Here is a 21,187-nt window from a genome sequence, read left to right as displayed (position 1 = left end):
TGTTTTGCTTATTGGGCCTTTACTTGGAAGTTTGTGCTTCAATGTGTAGAATGTTGTACAATATGTGCTGAGTTCGACATGAAAAAGTTGAAGAGGGAAGAGGGAAAGATTCTCTGATGAGGGAAAGTTTCTCCGTGCTCACCTTAAACCTGACTTTAAGGTGTCGGTGAACCAGCAGGATTTTGTGTTTCATTTTGTGTGCTTGGAATAATTCTATGTAAAAAAGGCTGAATAAATAAATAAAGCCCACTGAGGCATGTTGCGGCATTTCTTATTCATTTCTGTGACATATACTGTAATGTAGCACAACCCATTCAATAAAGATGTGCCATTCTTTTTTGTTGAGATGGAAACTCAGTTGATGCTACATGAATACATAAAACCTAATTCAAAACAATAGTGACACATTTTGCTATGCTACCTGTTGTTAGTGGGTTTTTTAAGTCAGTGTGTTGTGAATGTAGGAGTTTTTCTAGTTGGGAGAAAAATATTTTTCAGTGTTCTGGTACAAAAGCAGATCTGAGACTTGTATGAAGTGTTTTGGTTGCATGAGTGAATTTTGAAGGTGAGATTAAGTGTTGTGCTGAGCTGCATGTTGGTTAGGAGAACTGTCAGAGCAGTTTTGAAAAAGTGACTCTAGTATAGAGAAATGTGTTGTCAATTGTGAAGAATTACTCTCATCCAACCACCAGTTTCAACATCTCACCACTAGAGTGTGACATTATAACTAATTGATGTACTCCTGACTGAGTCTCAATGGTCCTAGAAAATAAAAGTAAAGTAATTACAAATGGTATTTTTCCCACTTTGTAGAAATGGCCTGTAAATCTGTTGGGAGCACTAGTGGGTTATTCTGGGTATTTATCTTACCATTACGACTTGGGAGCACCTCCTGAAGTGAGTGATACAGGGGTGTGGCTTTTCCAGGAAAGTGAAAGCGAGAGTTAAAAATAATGCCAAGTCAGTCGGTCTGGCAGAACAAAGAGGAAAAACATCTGCCATGGCGTCTGCTTTTTTCTCTGAAGATTTGACCTGTTCTATTTGCCTGACTATCTTCACTGATCCAGTGACTCTTCTCTGCGGACACTCTTTCTGCAGACAATGCATTACAGATATAGTGAACACACAGCACCAGTGTCCACAGTGCCGGGCAGCTGTTCCAACAGAAGGGACATGTCTTCCAACCAGCCATATATTGAAAAGCCTCGCTGAAAAGGCTAAAGAAGCAGAGAAGATGAAGAAAGAGCATGGACATGAGAAAGCAGAGGTATGTTTGTGGTATTCATAAGGAAATGTAATTAATTTTATGTGTTTTATAGGGTGCCAAACCATGACAGTGCAGAAGTTAATAACTCTTAACATCTGTAGCCCCCTGTAATGTTTTAATCTCATATATAATGTATTTTCTGTCTGCAGTCAGTTTGTACTAGTGTTAATTTTGTCAGCTACTTTTAGGTTTAGTCTTAGTCTTTAGTCTAAGATAAAAAGTCCATGTTAGCTTTAGTCATATTTAGTCAACCTCATCCTTTAATTTTTTGTCAGTTTTTAGTCAACTAAAACTCTGGACATTTGAGTCTTATCTTAGTCAAAGAAAACCATTGTACCACCAGTATTGTAGATTAGTTTTAGTCCACCTAATGGAACGAGACCAAGAATGAGCATTTTAGTCAAACCATCCAACGGATTTTAAGGCTTAATAAAGTAATTCATTTAGTTTAGAGGATAAAACAGTCAAGTCTGGAAAAATGCAACAACATTAGCAAATCCAATGTAATCCAACTTTTGTATTGTGAGTCAATCACCGCTATGATTTTAACTCTGTTTGATTATACAAATCCTGAGAATCCAGCACAGGGGAAACCCCACACAATGAAAAAGAACCCTATACAACAGCCCTGCAATAAATCCTAAGCTTATAATGTTGGCTTTTGTCAGGACTTTGCCAGAAAGGTGTTGATTTTATGCTGTAATTTTATAGGCCTTAGTGGTAGTGTTGTACTAGACTGTGTCATACTCTTACAGTAAGTGTTTATAATAGGTTGTACACTACCATTTGAATGCATTTGTAAAAAAAATATTTTGTTGAATCTCTTTGTACACAACACAAGCTGAGTAGTAGACAGACGTCTACTGTCAAACAGACTTTAATTCAGACTAAAACCAATCTTCCACATAATGTGCTATGCGTTTTAATAACCAGTAGATGTCGCAAATAGACCGTTTAGCTGCACGGACCCATTCAAACATAGACAAGAGCTGACTATCAAATGTGTAAGGCGGTTAGGTTGTGCATGTTTGACCATGGATAGCATGTTTAACACTTGAGAATAAACATATCTTAAGCCAAAGGTCAACCAACATAGCTGGGCTACTGACTTTCAGTGAGAGTAAATCCTCACCTGCAAGCAATTTAGCAATGTCCTGTTGTTGTGAGATAATACCCGTTACACCACTGCATTCAGTATTTGGCTTAAAACGTCTTTAATGGTAGCGTAACTTTATTTAACAGCTTAATGTTAAGGTTAGCTCAAGTTCTGTGTGGTGCGCCTTAAGGTGTCTTATCAAGTTTGTGCTTTTCTTCCCATCAATTCTGTAGCCACAGGGCTTCTCTCTCGACAAGAATTGACTATACAGTCACCTTTGGCATTATATTTAAAGATGGTCCAAATGTCAACCTGCTTAAGTTGTCATTATGTTCTTTTCTCATTAGTGTATGTTGTCTGAGCTCCTACAGTCGTAGCGTTAAAATGCGTACAGAAGCAAGGTCCAGGTTAGCACTGCTGGTGTTGTGTTAATGGGTGCACTGCTGTGCAAAGAAACAAAAAGATGACTTGGGTGCGCAGGAAGAGAAATGTGCAACTGAACATTGAAACCGTCATGAAGGTAGAATTTATTACGGTTTTATTAGACTGCATTACTTTTAGCTAGGTGTACCTAATAAACTGCCACATGAGTGTATAAGCAAATAAACCTACATCTTTGATATGCGTAATTTTTCCTACATAATATTTTTTTGTGTATAGAATATGTTTTATATGGAAACTGTCCCACTCCAACTCCATGAGAGTAGAGGATTCAATATTCACAAATATTCAACGAATAAACAAATACAAATGTAAAAATTTAAATTAAAAATAAAAGCAAGGTCATGTTTTTTGGTTCCTTCTGGTGTCTACTAAACTAAATTAAATTATTTTTATCAGGAGGGAGAGCTGCATTTTATTCTGGGATTACACAATAAGAAAAAAGTGTTAAAGACTCTGCCTTATTCACATTAAAAGTTTTATTTTCATGGACATTTGTTATGGACCAATGTTGATGCTGACATTTGGAGAAGAGCCTGACATTATTCAATATGTCGAAGAAGCCAATTTAATCTATACAGTTGAACTATATCACTTATAAAGGAGTGGCTTAGTGGCTCCCTCTTATTTGGTGTGAGATTTGTTTGGGGTGTGGGAGAGTGTGAGGCAGAGCCTGAAGCAGGAGAGTTGGCAACATAATCCCATTCTGACTCTCCTCTCAACCTACGCTGCCCTGCTTTGGAGAGCTGGCGTTGCTACCAGAGATTAATGAAATAATACAGACATTTAGATGTCATTTAACTAACCTACTGAAAAACGGAGAGAGAGAGCACCTGCGTGGGCAATCAAGAGAACATGAACAGTCTCCAAAAGTAGAATGGGAGGCAGAGCCCTCAGTTATCAGGCTCCTCTATTGTGGTACCATCTGCCAGTTTTGCTCAGGGAGGCAGACACCCTCTCCACGTTTTTGATAAAGTTTACAGTTAGGGCTGGCCCAGGCTTGGCTTGAATTACCCCCTAGTTATGCTGCTATAGGCCTAGACTGCCAGGGGACTTCCAATGATGCACTGAGCTCCTCTCTCCTCCTCTCCTTATCCATCTGTACACATTCATATCCCATCAGTGCTCGTTACTAATTTGGCTTCTTCTCTCGCCCGTAGTTTTGTGCTTCCTCGTCTCTCTCCTCTCTCTCCCTGTTGCTTTCTGCAGGTATTTCTCCCCCTGCTGCTTGAGAGACTGGATCTGTGACTGCAAACCACCTACTGCCCCATGATCCTGCTGAACACCCACTTCTTCAATTATTATGATTATTATTACTATTATTATATGTAGTCTTATTGTTATTGTTATTATTAGCCGTATCATTATAATTCTCAGTTTTATTGTTAGTCTCATTATTATTATACATCTTTATGTGGAACCCCCATGTCTACCCCTCTCCCTTTCTCTCTCAATCCAGCCGGTCAGGGCAGACGGCCTCCCACCATGAGCCAGGCTCTGTTCAAGGTTTCTGCCTGTTAAGAGGGAGTTTTTCCTTGCCGCTATCAGCAAGTGCTTGCTCATGGGGGAATGTTGGGTCTCTGTAAATACAACTATATGGAGTAAAGTCAAGCCCTGCTTTATATGAATAGTTCCCTGAGATAACTTCTGTTATGATTTGGCGCTATATAAATAAAATTAAACTGAATTGCATGCAGAGACAGACAGGTGAAACTGCAGATTAACTTTCATCTCAAAAAATATTCAGTGTAATTTTTTGCAATTTTCAGGCTTTGTAATGTAAGATAATCAGATGTTGTATATATTAATATATAAATTCATATTTTACAGGTGGCTGAGTTGTTCCCTGAACATGAAGAAAAACTGAAATTGTTCTGCGTCACAGATCAGCAGTTAGCTTGCATCATATGCCGAGATGGAGAGAAGCATGAAGGACACAAGTTTAAACCTATCAAAGAAGCAGCTGCATCTGTGAGGAAGGAGTTGGAGATGGGTATGGAGAACTTTTCTGATGATATCTGTGCTACAGAGAGCCTAGCCAATACACAGAGGGAAGAAATCAGAAAAACCAAAGAGAAGTCTCAGCAGCACCATCAATCAGGTATCTTCTCTGCTTTTGCCACTACTGGAGCATTTGGCCAAACCAAGACCTTATCTTCATTTGACTTTTCCAAAGGATTTGGCCAAACCAAGACCCAACCATCATTTGACTTCTCCAAAGGATTTGGTCAAACCACAACCTCCCCTTCATTTGACTTCTCCAAAGGATTTGGCCAAACCAAGACCCAACCATCATTTGACTTCTCCAAAGGATTTGGTCAAACCACAACCTCCCCTTCATTTGACTTCTCCAAAGGATTTGGCCAAACCAAGACCCCACCTTCATTTGACTTCTCTAAAGGATTTGGCCAAACCAAGACCCCGCCTTCATTTGACTTCTCCAAAGGATTTGGCCAAACCAAGACCCAACCATCATTTGACTTCTCCAAAGGATTTGGTCAAACCACAACCTCCCCTTCATTTGACTTCTCCAAAGGATTTGGCCAAACCAAGACCCCACCTTCTTTTGACTTTTCCAAAGGATTTGGGAAAACGACAACCCCACCTTCATTTGACTTCTCCAAAGGATTTGGCCAAACCAAGAACCCACCATCATTTGACTTCTCCAAAGGATTTGGCCAAACCAAGACCCCACCATCATTTGACTTCTCCAAAGGATTTGGCCAAACCAAGACCCCACCATCATTTGACTTCTCCAAAGGATTTGGTCAAACCAAGACCCCACCTTCATATGACTTCTCCAAAGGATTTGGGAAAACGACAACCCCACCTTCATTTGACTTCTCCAAAGGATTTGGCCAAACCAAGACCCCACCTTCTTTTGACTTTTCCAAAGGATTTGGGAAAACGACAACCCCACCTTCATTTGACTTCTCCAAAGGATTTGGTCAAACCACCACCCCCCCTTCATTTGACTTCTCCAAAGGATTTGGCCAAACCAAGACCCCACATTCATTTGACTTTACCAAAGGATTTGGCCGAACCAAGACCCCACCGTCATTTGACTTCTCCAAAGGATTTGGCCAAACCAAGACCCCACCTTCATTTGACTTATCCAAAGGATTTGGCCAACTCAAGAACCCACCTGCATTTGGCTCTACCAGATGAAAAATATGATGCCCAAAAATATTCTAAATTTAGTCCAAATATAGCCACAGAACTATCATTTGTAGACAGACCTGGAAATAACCTGAATTACCTAAACTACTCATTCAGGAAGCTCCCCTTCTATGATGCAGACAACATCACACTAGTTTCATGTCCATGCTACTGTCAGCATATTTTAGGATTAGATACGGAGTACCAGATCCTAATCCTATGACAGTGTGCTGGTACTGACATGTGGAATGATGGGCCAACAGGAAATCCTTGGAATGATTGATAAAAGACAAGGTCAAGATAAATATCACAAGTATCAGTTTTAAGTGTTCTATTTGGTAATGCTTTACTTTACAGGTCCCATATTTTCCAGCTTGTGTCGTGGAAACTTTCTTCATAATTTCTGAAAAAATAGCTGTTATTTAGTTGTTCATTACCACAATATTTCCATGAAGGCAGACGCAATTTGACACAAACTCTATTACCCTGAATTATAATGGTAAGAGAGAGAGCATTACTTGCTAGTTTTTAAGAAAAAAAAATAGGAAGTTATGTAATACTGAAGGTAAATGAAAAAAAGTTCATAAACTGACGCCTATATCCATTGAAGTTTCCAAGAAAAACAAACAAAATTCTTAATTTGGATTATTCATAACGTTAAGACGCCATACATAATAGATCTGCTTGATAATCTATACATATTCATTGAACTGACATTTATGCTGCATATTGCTTGAAGTGCATGCTCACCTGCAGTTCTGAGCTTTATTGGAAATTTTTTAGTTTTGTGCGTCAAACTAATGATAATTACTAATAAAATACACTCTATGCTATAAAACTTCAACGACTCAGCAGGTATACTTATAAACATATTTTTGCATAATTTCTACAGTCTGAACTTGTGAAATAAAGTGATAAAGTCCCGTTTCCATTATGTTTTCCATCCTTTGAGGATTTTTAATTATGCCATTTTGTTTCACCCTGTTCTTGTGCAGTGGTTTATTGGGAAAAACTGCTGTTTTATCGTGATGAACCAAAGCTTAATAGCTACATAACAGTAATGGATGGAGATCCACATAATTTTTTTTCCCCCCTTTGCTAATGTTCTACAAATTCAGTTAAAACTTGCACTGATTTGGCTGGAAACTTAACTAATAACTTTAACCTTATCCCTCCATCTCCTGTTCTCTGTCTCATCATTTTGTGCCCTCTGTGTTGTTTAAGATTGTTTAAGGACAGTCTTCTCCCTTTTGTCCCAGAACTCACCTTGGCAGGCTGAACGAAGGGTTGCCCTGGCTGGTCAGGATGCAGGATCCAGCAGGAATCCCAGCTCACAGCTTTCTGAGTCCCACCTATGTAATTTGTGTAAAAACCCTTTGTGGAACAAATTCCACAAATGACTCTCAATCATGAGATCCTGGAGTGCTCAGAGCAGCTCTCCAGTTCTGATGCAGACTTCTCTGTAGACTTCATGGTAGTGGTGATGTCCCCCACTGTAGGCAGTTCTGGGGAAAGGACCTGAGCCTGGAACAGTTCACCAGTCAAATTACATTTATGTACAACTAAACATCAATAGCAAATATGTTTTGTAGGAAAAATAATTGCTGGCTTGATTATGTTCAGAGGCCAGGTTTTTAATTTTTTTTTTTTTGAATGACTGGAGCCACACATTTATTAATGGCAGTGTATTTGCTAGGAGGTGGTTAGGGTGGAAGGCAGGCATACAAAGTGAATGGCTGCCAGCAGTAACTGGGGTTTGTATCCAGAGTCCTGTCTGTGGTTGTGTATGTAGTCACTGTGATCTTCTTCTGTATTAAACAAGACCACAATCTTTACCTAATCCTAAACAAGTGCTGTAGGTGTCATAACCATTAAAAAGTTTAATAATGCTTTAGTTACTAGAAGTGGATATTTTAATGAAAGATCGGATATTTTGGTGGAAAACAAATATGTTGTCTGTGCACATTTTACCAACATGTTCCATGTCATTTTCATTTCATTTGTGCCAAATACGTAATTGAAGATATCCATATTATGTTAATAGAAACATAATCAGGTTCCAATTACATTTTTTACAAAATATATTTGCTGTTTAGTTGTACGTAAACATACAAAAAATGTTAAGAAAACTATTAAAAATGATGCTATTTTACAAACGCCTTAGCTCGTTAGCTTGCCTCAGTCACTAGTGGGATAATAAGTTCAGTTTATTCAAAATACGTACAGTTCCTTCATTTGCATCAACACCTCTTTGGACTGCACCCATGAACAGCTACCAAATGCAAATTCAACACTTGGGATCAGCTCCAGTCCTTTACCTGCTTAATTTGTCATGAAATAATGAGGGAACAGGCCACACCTGGCCATGGAACTGATTGTCAGTGGACTCTCCAATTACTTTTGAGTCTCTGAAAATGGGGGCCTATGTATAAAAATGGTTGTAATTCCTAAACAGTTTATGTGATGTTTCTGTTAAACCCACTGAATTAAAGCTGAAAGCGTACAATTCAATCACATCTTGATGGCTTCGTTTCAAATCCACTGTGGTGGTATATAGAGGCTAAATTACAAAAATTGTTTCACTGTCCAAATACTAATGTACCTAACTGTATATGTATCATCATCTCCTGTTTTGTAACTTTCTGCAAACCACAGCTCTTTTGTGGAACAGTTTTACTCCCACAAAGCTGGTTAAATAAAACTGAATGGTGCAACACAGCTAAGACTAGAGGAAGCTCTAGGCTCTCTCAAAGGTCAGCACTGTCGAGACAGTTTATTACTGGTCAACAGTGTGAATTCATGTGTCAAAGTTCACCACAGTTGACCGCTGACATTTCGTGTGGATTAATTTCTCCTCCTCAAGCAGATCTTCTTAACACAGCTATTCCACTGGAATAACTTGAAATTGTCGCAGAATTTCAACGTTTTAAATTCTGGTGTCCAGGGCATTAGACTGTTTTGGAGCTTTCCTCTCTGAGACTGCGGGGTTCCTACTAATGGTAATGCATGTTACTGTACAGCAAGTTACTTATGACAGATTTGTATAAGTCATCAGTTTTTGTTTTTTTTGTTTTTTCAAAAAAAAAAAAAAAGGAAAGCCATGCAGGCACAAAAATATGGAAGCAATAAAGATTAACGATATGTTTTGAATGGAGCTGCAAAGTCAGGAGAAAAATACAACAAAAGAATAACAGAGTTAGTAACTGTCCAACAACAGAGAACAGGCTGTGGGAGTTCTGTTTTGTGCAGAGCATCAGACCTGGGCGAAAGCGTAATTAAACCAGCTTTAAAAGCTCACCTTGCGCTTTATGTGCTCTCAATTCCATGTATATGTATGTGGGTATACAGTATGTGTGTGTATGTGTGTAGGTGGTCTCATTGTACCTCGGTAAGCCACTAGTAGGCTACTTCATTTGTCCTGTAAGAAACTGCTGCCTGGTTAACCATGATTAATACCCACTGAATAGTTATCTGCGGTTTCGGCTGTGAGGGGCCAGGTCTACTGTTGTGAACCTGCACAGTATTTTCATTAATCAAAGCAGGAGCTGCTGTCTAGTTAGCATTCATCATAGGCTGTATTATGATATTCAGATGATTCAGTGTGAAGGAGTGTGTGTGCTGAACCGGTCTGAACAGGGGGAGAGGGAGAGAGCGAGGGAGTGCGGGGTGAACGGGCCGGAGAAATCAATGCATGTGGGGAAAGGCTGTTCTCAGCAGTAAGAGGTCTGGAGCTCAGTAATCGAGACCTTCTCTCCAGAATTAATGAGAGGGCTTTTCATGTTGTACAGGTTGTGGAGATCTGTCAACTTTCACCCCGACATTGGCCTAACAATCGGAGAAGATGGTGATGTAGGGCCAGGGACTTATAAGGGATGATAAAGGCCAAAAAAAAGAAGCAGATCAGCATGTAACTGTAGCCTCCTCACACACAAGCACACACACGACTGAAAAAGACAGAGAGCAAGCAGGAGTCAATCACTCATCAAATGTTAACATAAAAAGCAAAAACATGAAATTAAAATATTCAAGTAAAGTACAAGTACCTCAAAACTGCATTTACGTAAGTACAGTCCTCGAGTGAATTTGCTTAGTTACTTTCCACCACTGACAAAATGAAAAAACAAAAACCCAGTACATTTGCTCAAGTACTGTGTTTGGGTACAGTTGAGATTTGTTTTTACAGTTGGATAAGTCAAGTAAATTAGGTGAACAATTAAAAGTAAATTAGGACAAAAGTTAAAAGTAAATTAGGTCAAAAGTTAAAAGTAAGTTAGGTCAAAAGTTAAAAGTAAATTAGGCGACTTTTGAGAAGAATGATCAACATCTGTTTAAAGCTGCGCTGTGAAGTTATGTTACATTTAGTTTTACTCACCCAAACACACTGTGTGTATCTTTGAGGTCTATCAATCATGTTGAATGCATTTCTCTCCTCAGAAAACATTTGCCAAGCCAATTTTTAAAAATACCTTAAATTGCACATGTATGTATCCATGTTTGCTGGCTTGCTGCTTTGCTGTTGTTTCTCCATTGATCAGCAGAATAACTATTGATCAGCAGTATAACGTGAAACTGGCAGCTGAATGTAAATCGTGCTGCATGCATGATACAAACCAGAGGGAGACCCGCTCACAGTATCTTTACGTAATTTATGTGGCACTTTATTCCTGTTTTATCTTTACTTTATAGTATACTTTTGTACTGTAAACCATGTTACCATGAGGACAAATCAATAAAAAATCTGAATCTAAAAAAATCAGGAACAAAATCACCCCATGTGCCTCAACTGTTATGGGTAGACTGGTTTCCCCTGTGTTCTCCTCTGTTTTCCCTTCCTCATGTGTCTGTCTGTCTTCAGGGTTGTCTGTGTGTATGCTTGTTTTTTTGTTGCCTCCCCTTAAGGAGCTAGGTGTGGCTACGTGGGTTCCTCTCCCGCCAACTCAGCTGCACAGCTGCTTCCAATCCATTCATCAACTCCCTCATCTTCTGCTCTATATACAGTAAACCCGGCTCAACTCCCCAATCTTCGGCAGATTGTTCAGTCACCTCTGAGGTACAGATGCTAAGGCCAGTCTCAGCGTCTTGTGCTTCACGTGTTTTCTCATGATCTTCTCTAACTTTTATTTTCCAGGTGCTCAGGTACAAACCTCCAGCCTGTTCCCGTTGCCAGTCACGCTCAGCTCCTTCCTCATTGCCGGTCACCTTCGGAACCATTGCACCCGCTCCTGCCAAGTTCCTGCATCCAGTTCATCGTCAATACCTGTCCTCCGTGTGGTCTACGGCCAAGACTTACCTGATCCGCTCACCCTGCTCTGCTCGCCAATCTATGTGAATCCCCACTCCTATTTTCCGCTCAGCTACTCCTCGAACAATAATCTCCTAATCTCTGATGAGCGCTATCACGACCCGTTACAATAAAATCCTTTGTTACCCAACTACTGTCTCTGAGAGTGTGTTCTGCATTTTTGGTCCACAACTAGTTAAATCTAACATCATCATTACAGCTGTTATAATCCGTATTTTTATATTTACGAAGGACCAGATGATCATGTAATGTGTAAGGTGTTGCTTGTAGTGATGAACCCACAAAGAATTATCACACGACTCTGCAGTTCCCTTCAGCTTTATGGAGTGTTTTAGCATCTTCACGCTCACAGTTTTGGATTTTCCAGATTGCAGCTTTTTTCTGTTTTAGTTCAGTCACAGAACTGAAAGAAGAGTGACTATTATATTCATCCAATGGCCATAAATACTGTACATTTCCAAATGAATGACCATGTTGCTTCCTAACTGCTAGATGTGTAAATTAAAAAACTGTTTGTTGGTCACTATACAAATTAAAAGGTGACATCAATGTTGTGTTAACAGCTTGTTTTCAGTCTGTTATCAGTTATAGCAGGTTTAAAATACTACTAACACAATAAGACATCGGTAATAATAATCCAGTGATATAGCAAATAATAACACAACACTGACATTAAGTTCATTTTTTTCTGTACTTACATTATTTTCCTGAAGACACATTTTGAATGCAGGACTTTTTATTGACTAAAGGATCTAAATACTTCTTCCCTCACTAGAGCCAAGCAGGCACAGGCACACACACACACAAACACACACACACACACACACACACACACACACACACACACACACACACACACACACACACACACACACACACACACACACACACACACACACACACACACACACACACACACACACACACACAAGTAATTAGTCATCACAGTTCTGGATCAAACACAGCTGTCTTTACTGCTCCAGCTTTATGGTGACAGTTGGAAGTCCAGGGGAATCTTTACAATATTTCTAAATGAGAAGCAGGCACTCATGTGCATTACATGGTGTGGATAATGTGCCATGTAAAAGTGAAGTGACTGCTTACAGTTGAGTGATGTAATGGCCACAAAAAATCCTATTTAGGCCTGATGAATATCACAGTCTGAATCTGTCTTCTTTATTGGGCAGTGAGCGTTCGCAGTTGGTGCAGTGGAGTGGCGTGATAATGTTTACAGAGTTAAAAGTGAGGAGCCATACATTTTGAAGCAAACATGGAAGAAGAAAGAGTCATCTTTACAGGATGGCTTCTCTCACTGGTCCTGATTGCAATTGATGTCTCGGCAATCCTTCACTCTGATGTCTGGAGCTGCTGGAGGACGGTCACAAAGTTTAAGGTACTTCTCCGTGTTGAGCACTAGAGGGCCCACTCTGCTCTCTATACTGTCCTCTCCTCAGTCCGTCACCCTGAGTATGAGATATTCGTTGTCTCCCTGAAAATTGCCAATGATTTCTCCCTGTTCTTTGTAATTAAAAGGTTATTAATCAGAGGAGACAGTGGATGCAGTATGTATTTGTGCAGACTGTTTGTAACACTACTACACACACTTCCTGCTTGTTAAGTGGGGTAAGTATTATTGCTTTTGCATTGATCTTGGTGACAGATAACAGCTGTACCACAACAGAATTGTAAATGGAGAAGGGAACTGAAGACAATTAGCCGAGCTTGTTTTGGCTTCAAGAAACGTAGAGCTAGAAGCACAAAGAATAAGCAGGGCCAAAGAAGAAACCTGTGAAGCTTTGCATTTGCTGCGGCCTGTTTCTGAATGTTCAACAGTCAGCACCATGTCACATTAACTGCAAAACTACTGCACTGATATTAATTTAGCTCCATTTATTTATTTATTCATTTATTTACAAATTGAGTTGTTTTTTTTTCAGTTTATACAATCAAAGCACAATGTGCTTCTTAGTTGCTATGAAAAAGTACAGAGAGATGACATTACTTTCTTATTTGTGCTTCTAGGAGACAAAAAGACCACCGAAATCTTACCCCAAAAATACTGGAAGAAAGTAAGTAATGTAAGTTGTGTAATGTTTGCATCAATAGTTTAGTCATTCCAAATTCAGTGATACCAACCATGGTGTCACATCTGTCTTAGTTCCTGTGGTCAATAAGCAAATTTAAAAATGTAGGATTTTTTTCAACAGACCAACTTTTTCCTTTTTTTGCGCCTCCACCCAACAGTTGAGATGCTCAGATTTCACTTTCCACAATCTGCATAGATTTGTCTCCAATAAAGTGAAATAAAAGACATTGTTAAAGTACACTTATCTTTAAAACACATTTACATCTAAAATATACATGGAAGTTTTCAAAAGAGAAAAAAAAATACTAAGGGTAATATAAAAATATAAATTCATACAATAAGTAGTGCAGTATTTGACTTGTTAATGATTCAACAGTTTTCTGGGCCATTGATCCTCTTTTTGTGGTTTCCTACAAACCACTGCAGACTTGTATTCAAACAGAGACAACTTGTATATCTGGACACGCTCTTTGGGAAGAAGTTGCACCACCCCCAGTGGATAGACTGAGGTTTAAAACTGTAAACTTAATGGGCTTAAAATTGACTTTATTGAATCATTATTATCAGTAACAGCAGTATCAATCACATTGGTATACTCATTTCAACAAAATTACAATTGAATAACATTCAGTGTTTCATACTGATAGATTGCCATTTAAAAAAATGTATTCCATGGCAATATTCTGTTTGAGACATTTCAGCTAATTGGTTGAGCATGTTTTAAAAGAATATTACAGTGTTGTCAGACATTTTGAGAATATTAATTTACAACACATGCCTTCATGCAGGGAAGAGATCTGAAAAGGTCTGGATCTGAAATTCACAGTGAAACCTGGAGATTCTTTTATGTGGCCTAACATACTTCATCCAACTGCAAGAGATGCGGCGTCAGATTGAGATCCACTAATTTCTCAACACGTAACGTGCTCCAACAAACTGTAGAAAAGAGGTGACAGACTCAGAGCGGTTTTGCTGCTTGTCTGACCTTGTCCACAGCTCAGACGTGTTGCTTGCCCTACTTAAAGCAGAAAGTAAAATGTGGGTGTAGGTGTGGCACAACATTAAGCTCCTGATTAAAGGGGCACTCGAGTGGTTTAGTATTGGACTTCCATAAAGTTGGGTGACTCAAAAGAAATGGATTTGAAAAAGAAAAGTCAGAATTGAAGCTGCAGAGGCCGAGATATTCAGACTTCTATGGGTCAAGCTCCAAACACACCGGATACTACATTCCCCAAAATGCAACTCGATAACATCTTTCATCAGACCCAGCCTGCCTAGTGAACCTACCTTTCAATCTTTATGCCACCAGTTTGCGATACAGGCTTCTTTTAAAGATGTGTGGTCTTCAATCCCAAAATGAGATAATCCCAATCATTTTTTTCTCCACTTTTTGAAAATTCATATGTACATTTATAAAATCATACAGACTTAAAGGTATATACAGTATGTATCAATGTATGAATGAAAAAATAATTTCTAAAGCTATATATATAATATATATATATATATATATATATATATATATATATATATATATATATATATATATATATATAATATTGTACAGTTATGGAGGAAGTATTCAGATCCTCTACCAAAGAGTGTATCATCAGCAAAATGTATCATCAGTAAAAGTATCATAAGCAAAATGTACTTAAAGTATCAAAAATGAAAGTATTTGTCCTGAAGTAAAATGGCCCATGTCTGCTTTAATCTTAAACAATGCCTTGTCTTTTATAAGCCTGTCATACACATTTTCAATGTAAAATTTTAATCTGAAAAGTAACTAGTAACTAAAAAGTACAATATTTTCGCTCTGAAATGTTGTGGAGTACAACTGTAATGTAGCACGAAATGAAAATGCTTAAGTAAAGTACCTCAAAATTGTACTTAAGTACAGTATTTGAGTAAAAGTATTTAATCGCTTTCCACCACTGACTTGATCTATATTTTAGTTTGTATTGCTTCTGCATTCTTTAAATCTCACTCTCCCTCTATCATCCACACTTCCGCGCTCATTAACGCAGCTGCTCTCCCCTCTCCCTGTCCACTATGGATATTGGACTCTCTCTGACCTCCCTCGTCCTCAGCGGACACTCGCCACAAGCCTGTCCGTCACACAACACGTGCTCCACAGGGGTGCAACGTCGCTTGTGCTCCTAGTCACATCAGCCTTGGCTGCACTCAAGCGATTTTGACATCAACCAGGTGAAGGAAAAAATGGCCATCAGAGGATCACAGATTTGATCTTTATGCTTGCAGACGTATACATACGCAGCTATCATGAAGCATCCTTCCTGAGCAAGACGCACATTCCAGGCATAGACATGACTGACAGCCAACTTTCTTAAACACAAATTGAAACTATTCGACAAGCAGCTGTCAGACTGACAGACCAGAGGTTTAACAGGCTTTATTGTTGGTCAGTGTAAGGTCTGGCAACAGACTCCTAATGAAGACGTCCTGGAATGATCCCACTGAGACAGAGCCTATAGAGACGACATTGATCAGAGCCACCAGACAGAAGAGACACATTTACAGAGACTGGGAAAGGTAAGAGGATAGAAAGGAGGAATTCAATCATTGGTTCAGTCCAATGACTTCATTCAGTTTGTACAATATCTGTGTGTGTGATCTGTCCCTCCCCTCCCTGTCTCATTCTCTGTGTGTGTGGCAGGAAGGACGAGGTTATCCTTAAACTTATTAAAGCAGGTGCAGCGCATTGAAAATCCATTCAGTGTTGCTGTCACAGCGATTCTCTTCCATTGAATTAAGAGGGGTCAATCCTACAAATCAAGAGATTACGCTGCAGGGAGATAGAGGACTAACTGCTCAGTGGTGTACTTACAACACACACACAGACACACACGCACGCACACAGTCTCAGTAATGTAGGTCTAAACATATGTGTAGGCTTAGGGAGAGACAGAAATAGACCCTATGCACATGCTTTTATTGCCAGTATCCAAATAAACTACAATCTACTGATTTTGATATTTAAATTGCACATCTTTTTTTTTTTTTTAAATCACGAAATAAAATGGCAAAAGACATTCATACTAGCTCTTGGTCATACTATCTCTCAAACATACTGTCATTCTAACACATACACACACACACACACACACACACACACACAGCAAACCCTGTCTTGCATGACCATGCGGTTGCTCTGTAGTTGTGCTGGCAGGAGGAGAGGAGGTTTGCTGAGTGGAACAATCTTGAGTTTGTGGACCATGGCATTCATCACACACTCACACATGTACACTGCGGTAGCGGCGAGCGGCTCAGCCCGCTTTAATTATTACACAGCCAGCTAATCAATAGAAAAGAAGGTAATCCTATTTCATCCCTTCATATTCATTTATGCCAGTGTTGGATTTAAACTACCTGTGCTGTGATTCCCATGATGCTGTGTATGTATACAGCTATGTGTGTGTGTGTGTGTGTGTGTGTGTGTGTGTGTGTGTGTGTGTGTGTGTGTGTGTGTGTGTGTGTGTGTGTGTGTGTGTGTGTGTGTGTGTGCGCGCGTTAGAGAGAGAGAAACAGTGTTTCAGCACATATGTGCTATCAGTCAGTGTGTGCTGAATTAGATTGAATTTTTTTTTTAGCACTATTTTGACCTCCATATGTAGTATCTATAAGCAGTATATAAACACACCTTCTCTTTTGAATATCTGCAACTGGTATATAAAGAGATAATGATTGCCAATATGACACAGTTGTAACCCTATCACATACGAATACATATTTTTGATAAGTATGAGTTATGAAGTGTTTATGTATTATATTTACGAGTCATATTAAATATATTTATCATGACGTATTGGTAACATGATTTAAAATCCCCCCTGTTTAGTATATGTGAGCAGTGCATAAATATTTAAGAAACGCTTTATAACATTACATTTATTCATGTTTATTAATTGAGAGTATTTTTATGTTTTCATAAGAGAAGTTATAATTGCTGACAAATACTGTTCATTAATAAACACTTAAAATGTCCTCATACTGAAAATGCTTACAATTACATGTTATACTGCTTAGGAAGGCTAAATAGGGGGACTTAGAGTAAAGTGTTACCACAGTATTTATTTAGTTATGCTGTACATACAACTGCAAACTGCATTTGCTGATGAAAGCCATGAGATATATCTTAAAGCTCTGGAGGCTGAAAAATCTCTCAAGTGTACCTTGAGTTCTGCATCGAACTAACTACATTATCCACGGTCAAGAGTGAAAAATAGACTATTTTTGGTAGTTTGATGTTCTGAATCCTTTCAGCTTTGATATTTTGATCAAAGTCTTTTGCTTGTTTGGTTCTTTGATACTTTTTTAGCCTCCTATTTTTCATCCTTAGTTAAAATACTGGCCATATGTTAGGCACATTATTGGACAAATTAGACTCTCAAAACATTGCCTTGATATTTGTGGAAAATTAGCACATTCACTTTATAACTTTTTAATAGTTACTGATTCTATTGTTTTTTTCTTTGTTGATGGATCTATGATCAGTTGCAAGGATAAGGAGATATCCCTAGTTTGGATAAAAGACCTGTATTTGTTATTGTCTGCTCTGCCTGCCTTTACCAACGTTGTAATTTTCTTGTTTATAAAGATTGCAAATTTTGTTTTTTCTATTTTCATTTTTATTCTACAAACTTTGACATATATTGTTTGTCTCATTTTAATGTTTTTTTTAATATTCATTTTTTGATGTAATAATTGCGGTAAATGTCTCAGGCTTTTTGATTGGTTGGTACAGCCTGCGGCTCTACTTTTAAGATGCGTTTGTTTCACATTGTGAATTTGATGCTTGATGAGGGTCCACAACTGAAACCCTGTGTCTCTAATAAGCTGAAAGTGTGCAGGAATTCAACCTTTTCTTTCACAAAGTCAAAGTCAGGAATTAACCCTGAAGCTCAATATAGCTTCACAAGTTTAGAAAATATTTATTAACAGTTAATTAGGGGTTAACAGTTAATAAATGCTTTATAACACACTGTATTTGTTTACATGTGTAATCACATATCATTAAACTTTGTTATAGATAATTTATTAACTGTTTATACACCAGAAATTGATGCTTCGTAGGAAAAGTTATGATTTTTGCCAAATACATTAATAGATACTCACAAATATCCCTATAACTGAATTAAAGTGTGTTATCAACTATTTATTTTGTCTTAATATGCTTTATATTCCTATCAATGCTAAAGTGGGGGTTAAATAAGGTGTTACTAGGTCATTTACAGTTGTTTCTTAGCAGCATGTTTTTTTAAAACATTTTGATTGCCATTATTTTACTTAGACAGTTAAAAAATGACCTATCTGCATATAAGTATGATTTATATAAGCAACAGTTTTTTATGGTACATAAATTATCTGGGAAAATAACAAGTCTAATATTGGAATTAATAGTTAACAATAGTAATTAATAACACGACACGCACCCAGTTCACTTTATGACTGAACTCAATTACAAAATGCAGCAGCTCAAATGACTTCAACGCTGTCTTCCTCAGCACCGCATGCCCCCCAGAATATTCCTACAGCTGTGTCTGATGCAGTCAGGCTTTAAGTTCACTCTACAGGTACTGACCCCTCTGTTGTACCTGTAAAGAAATACAGTGCTCAGCTGTCAACACTTAAATTTTAATCTCACAATTAAATTTTAATGTGATAATGGTGCAATAAAAGTATTTCTGAATTTGCTGACCACCTCTGACCCCACTTTGTGAGCTTCTGCGATGAGTATGATTATATATTTATTCCTTAGTATGCTCTCTTATATTACTGCAAAGTCATTTTTGGTGTTTGCTCTTACGATTGCACACTGAGCGTAGGCCAGTTGTGAGCACCTACAGGGAACTCATACAGTGGCATGAAAAAGTTTGGGTACCCCAGGTCAAAATTTCTGTTACTGTAAATAGTTAAGTGAGTAGAAGATGAACTGATCTCCAAAAGACAAAAAGTTAAAGATGACACATTTCTTTAACAATGGACTACATTGTGGATTTTGAGTTGGGTTTAGGATCATTAAGATGTTGTAGAAGCCATCCTCTTTTCATCCTTTCAGCTTCTCTACAGACAGTTTGATGTTTGCTTCTAGAATCTGCTGCTATTTAATTCAACCCATTCTTTCCTCTACCAGTGAAATGTTCAAGTGCAACTTGCTACAACACAAGCCCAAAGCGGGATCAGTCGACCCCTATTCTTAACAGTTTTCTCCAAACATACCTTTGCTCATTGCGGCCAAAAATTTCTATTTTAACTTCATCAGTCCACAGGACTTGTTTCCAAAATGCATGAGGTTTGTTTAGATGTTTCTTTGCAAACTTCTGACGTGGAATTTTGTGGTGAGGACACAGGAAAGGTTTTCTTCACCACCACTCCATAGTCTGTAATTCTACAAGCAGTTCTGTCTGAGAGTTTTTTGCTCTTACAGACCTCAACTTGACCTTGACCGTTCCTGTTAACTGCCATTTTGTAATTACATTACAAACCGAGGAAACAGCCACCTGAAAACGCTTTGCTATCTTCTTATAGCTTTCCTCTTCTTCTTTGTGGGCATCAGTTATTTAAATTTTCAGAGTGCTGGGCAGCTGCTTAGAGGACCCCATGGCTGCTTATTGTTCGGACAAGGTTTGAGGAGTAAGAGTATTTAAAAAGGTTTTGTCATTTGCATCTACTGGCCTTTCCTAATGAGGATTGTGAACAAGCCGTAGCCCTAACAAGCTAATTAAGGTCTGAGACCTTGGCAAAAGTTATGAGAGCTCAAATCTCTTGGGGTAAGATTTTGATGGTGTTCCTTCCCATTTTTTCACTCTAAATTTGTACAGAACAAAAGTGATACATTAATCTTACTTAAAATATTGAAAAGAATGTTTCACCTTTAACTTTATACCTTTTGGAGATCAGTTCTCAGATCTTCATCATCATCCAGTAAGGTGCTGTGTTGGCAAGTCTCATACATGCAAGCGTGTATGTAAGCCTGTTCCTCCAACTGGACTTTCAAGGAACGTATTTCACTGTCTCCTCGGTAGTTGAAGCAACACAGACCCACCAACATAGTCCCTTGGGTTGTTTCAACACAGGGCAAATGTCATTCTGAATGCGGCCTTATACTTTTCAACTCACAGAGGCTGGAGCAGCTATGTTTGTCTTCCCTCTAAAATATAATGTCGAGCTTCTCTTTAAAAGCGTAACTACACTCAAAACCATTTTTTTTAACAGTGATAAATTAACTTCTATTTATTAATTATCTAACATAAAATAAATGAATAGCAATTACTCCTGGGCTGCATAAGACTGTCCACTGGTTCCACTCTCCCAATGTAGACTGGTGTCAGCTGGAAACAAATTCCTGCCTGTCAACATCCCTCCCAGCATTAGTCAAAGCTAAGCTGCCCCTCTCTCCCTCACGATACACCACCTGCCCTATTGTGTCTTCTACATTAAAAATATGGTCTCAGTTTAGACAAAACTATCATCTACCAGATTTTTCTATCCAAGGCCGAATATGTAACAAACATTCCTTCCCCCCTGCAGGAGTCCACCTTTTCACACTAGAAAAGGCTGTGTCTTCAAAAGTTCAATGATTTATATATATATAAATCGATGGAAACTTTGCAGATTGTAGACAGTGCTCTATATGGAGTGAATGGTATGTCTACATGTGCACGTCTGAGCTTCATACAGTTCAAAGTCCTACACAGTATCCATTTCTGTATTGCCAGACTATCTCAAATATATTCTAGTGTTGATGAAAAATGTAACCAATGTCATACTGCCAAGACAGACTTAGCGCACATCTTCTGGCACTGCTCTAAACTT

The 21,187-nt window shown here is 38.5% G+C and overlaps 1 protein-coding gene across 4 annotated transcripts; it reads left to right on the top strand.

The window, feature by feature from the left end:
• The first annotated feature begins 1,154 nt into the window (after positions 1–1,154).
• Positions 1,155–9,077, top strand: LOC120804495 (nuclear pore complex protein NUP98A-like). 4 transcript variants are annotated; one of them, XR_005709451.1, is made up of 3 exons: positions 1,155–1,267; positions 4,635–6,257; positions 7,223–9,077. XR_005709451.1 is itself a non-coding variant. In XM_040153976.1 (3 exons), the coding sequence occupies exons 1-3, from the start codon at positions 1,235–1,237 to the stop codon at positions 5,970–5,972; spliced, it is 1,326 nt and encodes a 441-aa protein (XP_040009910.1). In that variant the 5' UTR covers positions 1,155–1,234; the 3' UTR covers positions 5,973–9,075. The 4 variants fall into 4 exon arrangements, 3 of the variants coding, with proteins under 3 accessions (XP_040009910.1, XP_040009909.1, XP_040009911.1); XM_040153976.1 differs by having other exon boundaries at positions 4,635–4,961; positions 5,007–9,075; XM_040153975.1 differs by having other exon boundaries at positions 4,635–9,075.
• Positions 9,078–21,187: the final 12,110 nt, after the last annotated feature.

The sequence above is a fragment of the Xiphias gladius genome, chromosome 18, assembly GCF_016859285.1.
Source record: "Xiphias gladius isolate SHS-SW01 ecotype Sanya breed wild chromosome 18, ASM1685928v1, whole genome shotgun sequence".
Classification (NCBI taxonomy): domain Eukaryota; kingdom Metazoa; phylum Chordata; class Actinopteri; order Istiophoriformes; family Xiphiidae; genus Xiphias; species Xiphias gladius.
Note: the sequence above shows the minus strand (reverse complement) of the source record. Positions and strands in the feature narration are given on the sequence as shown.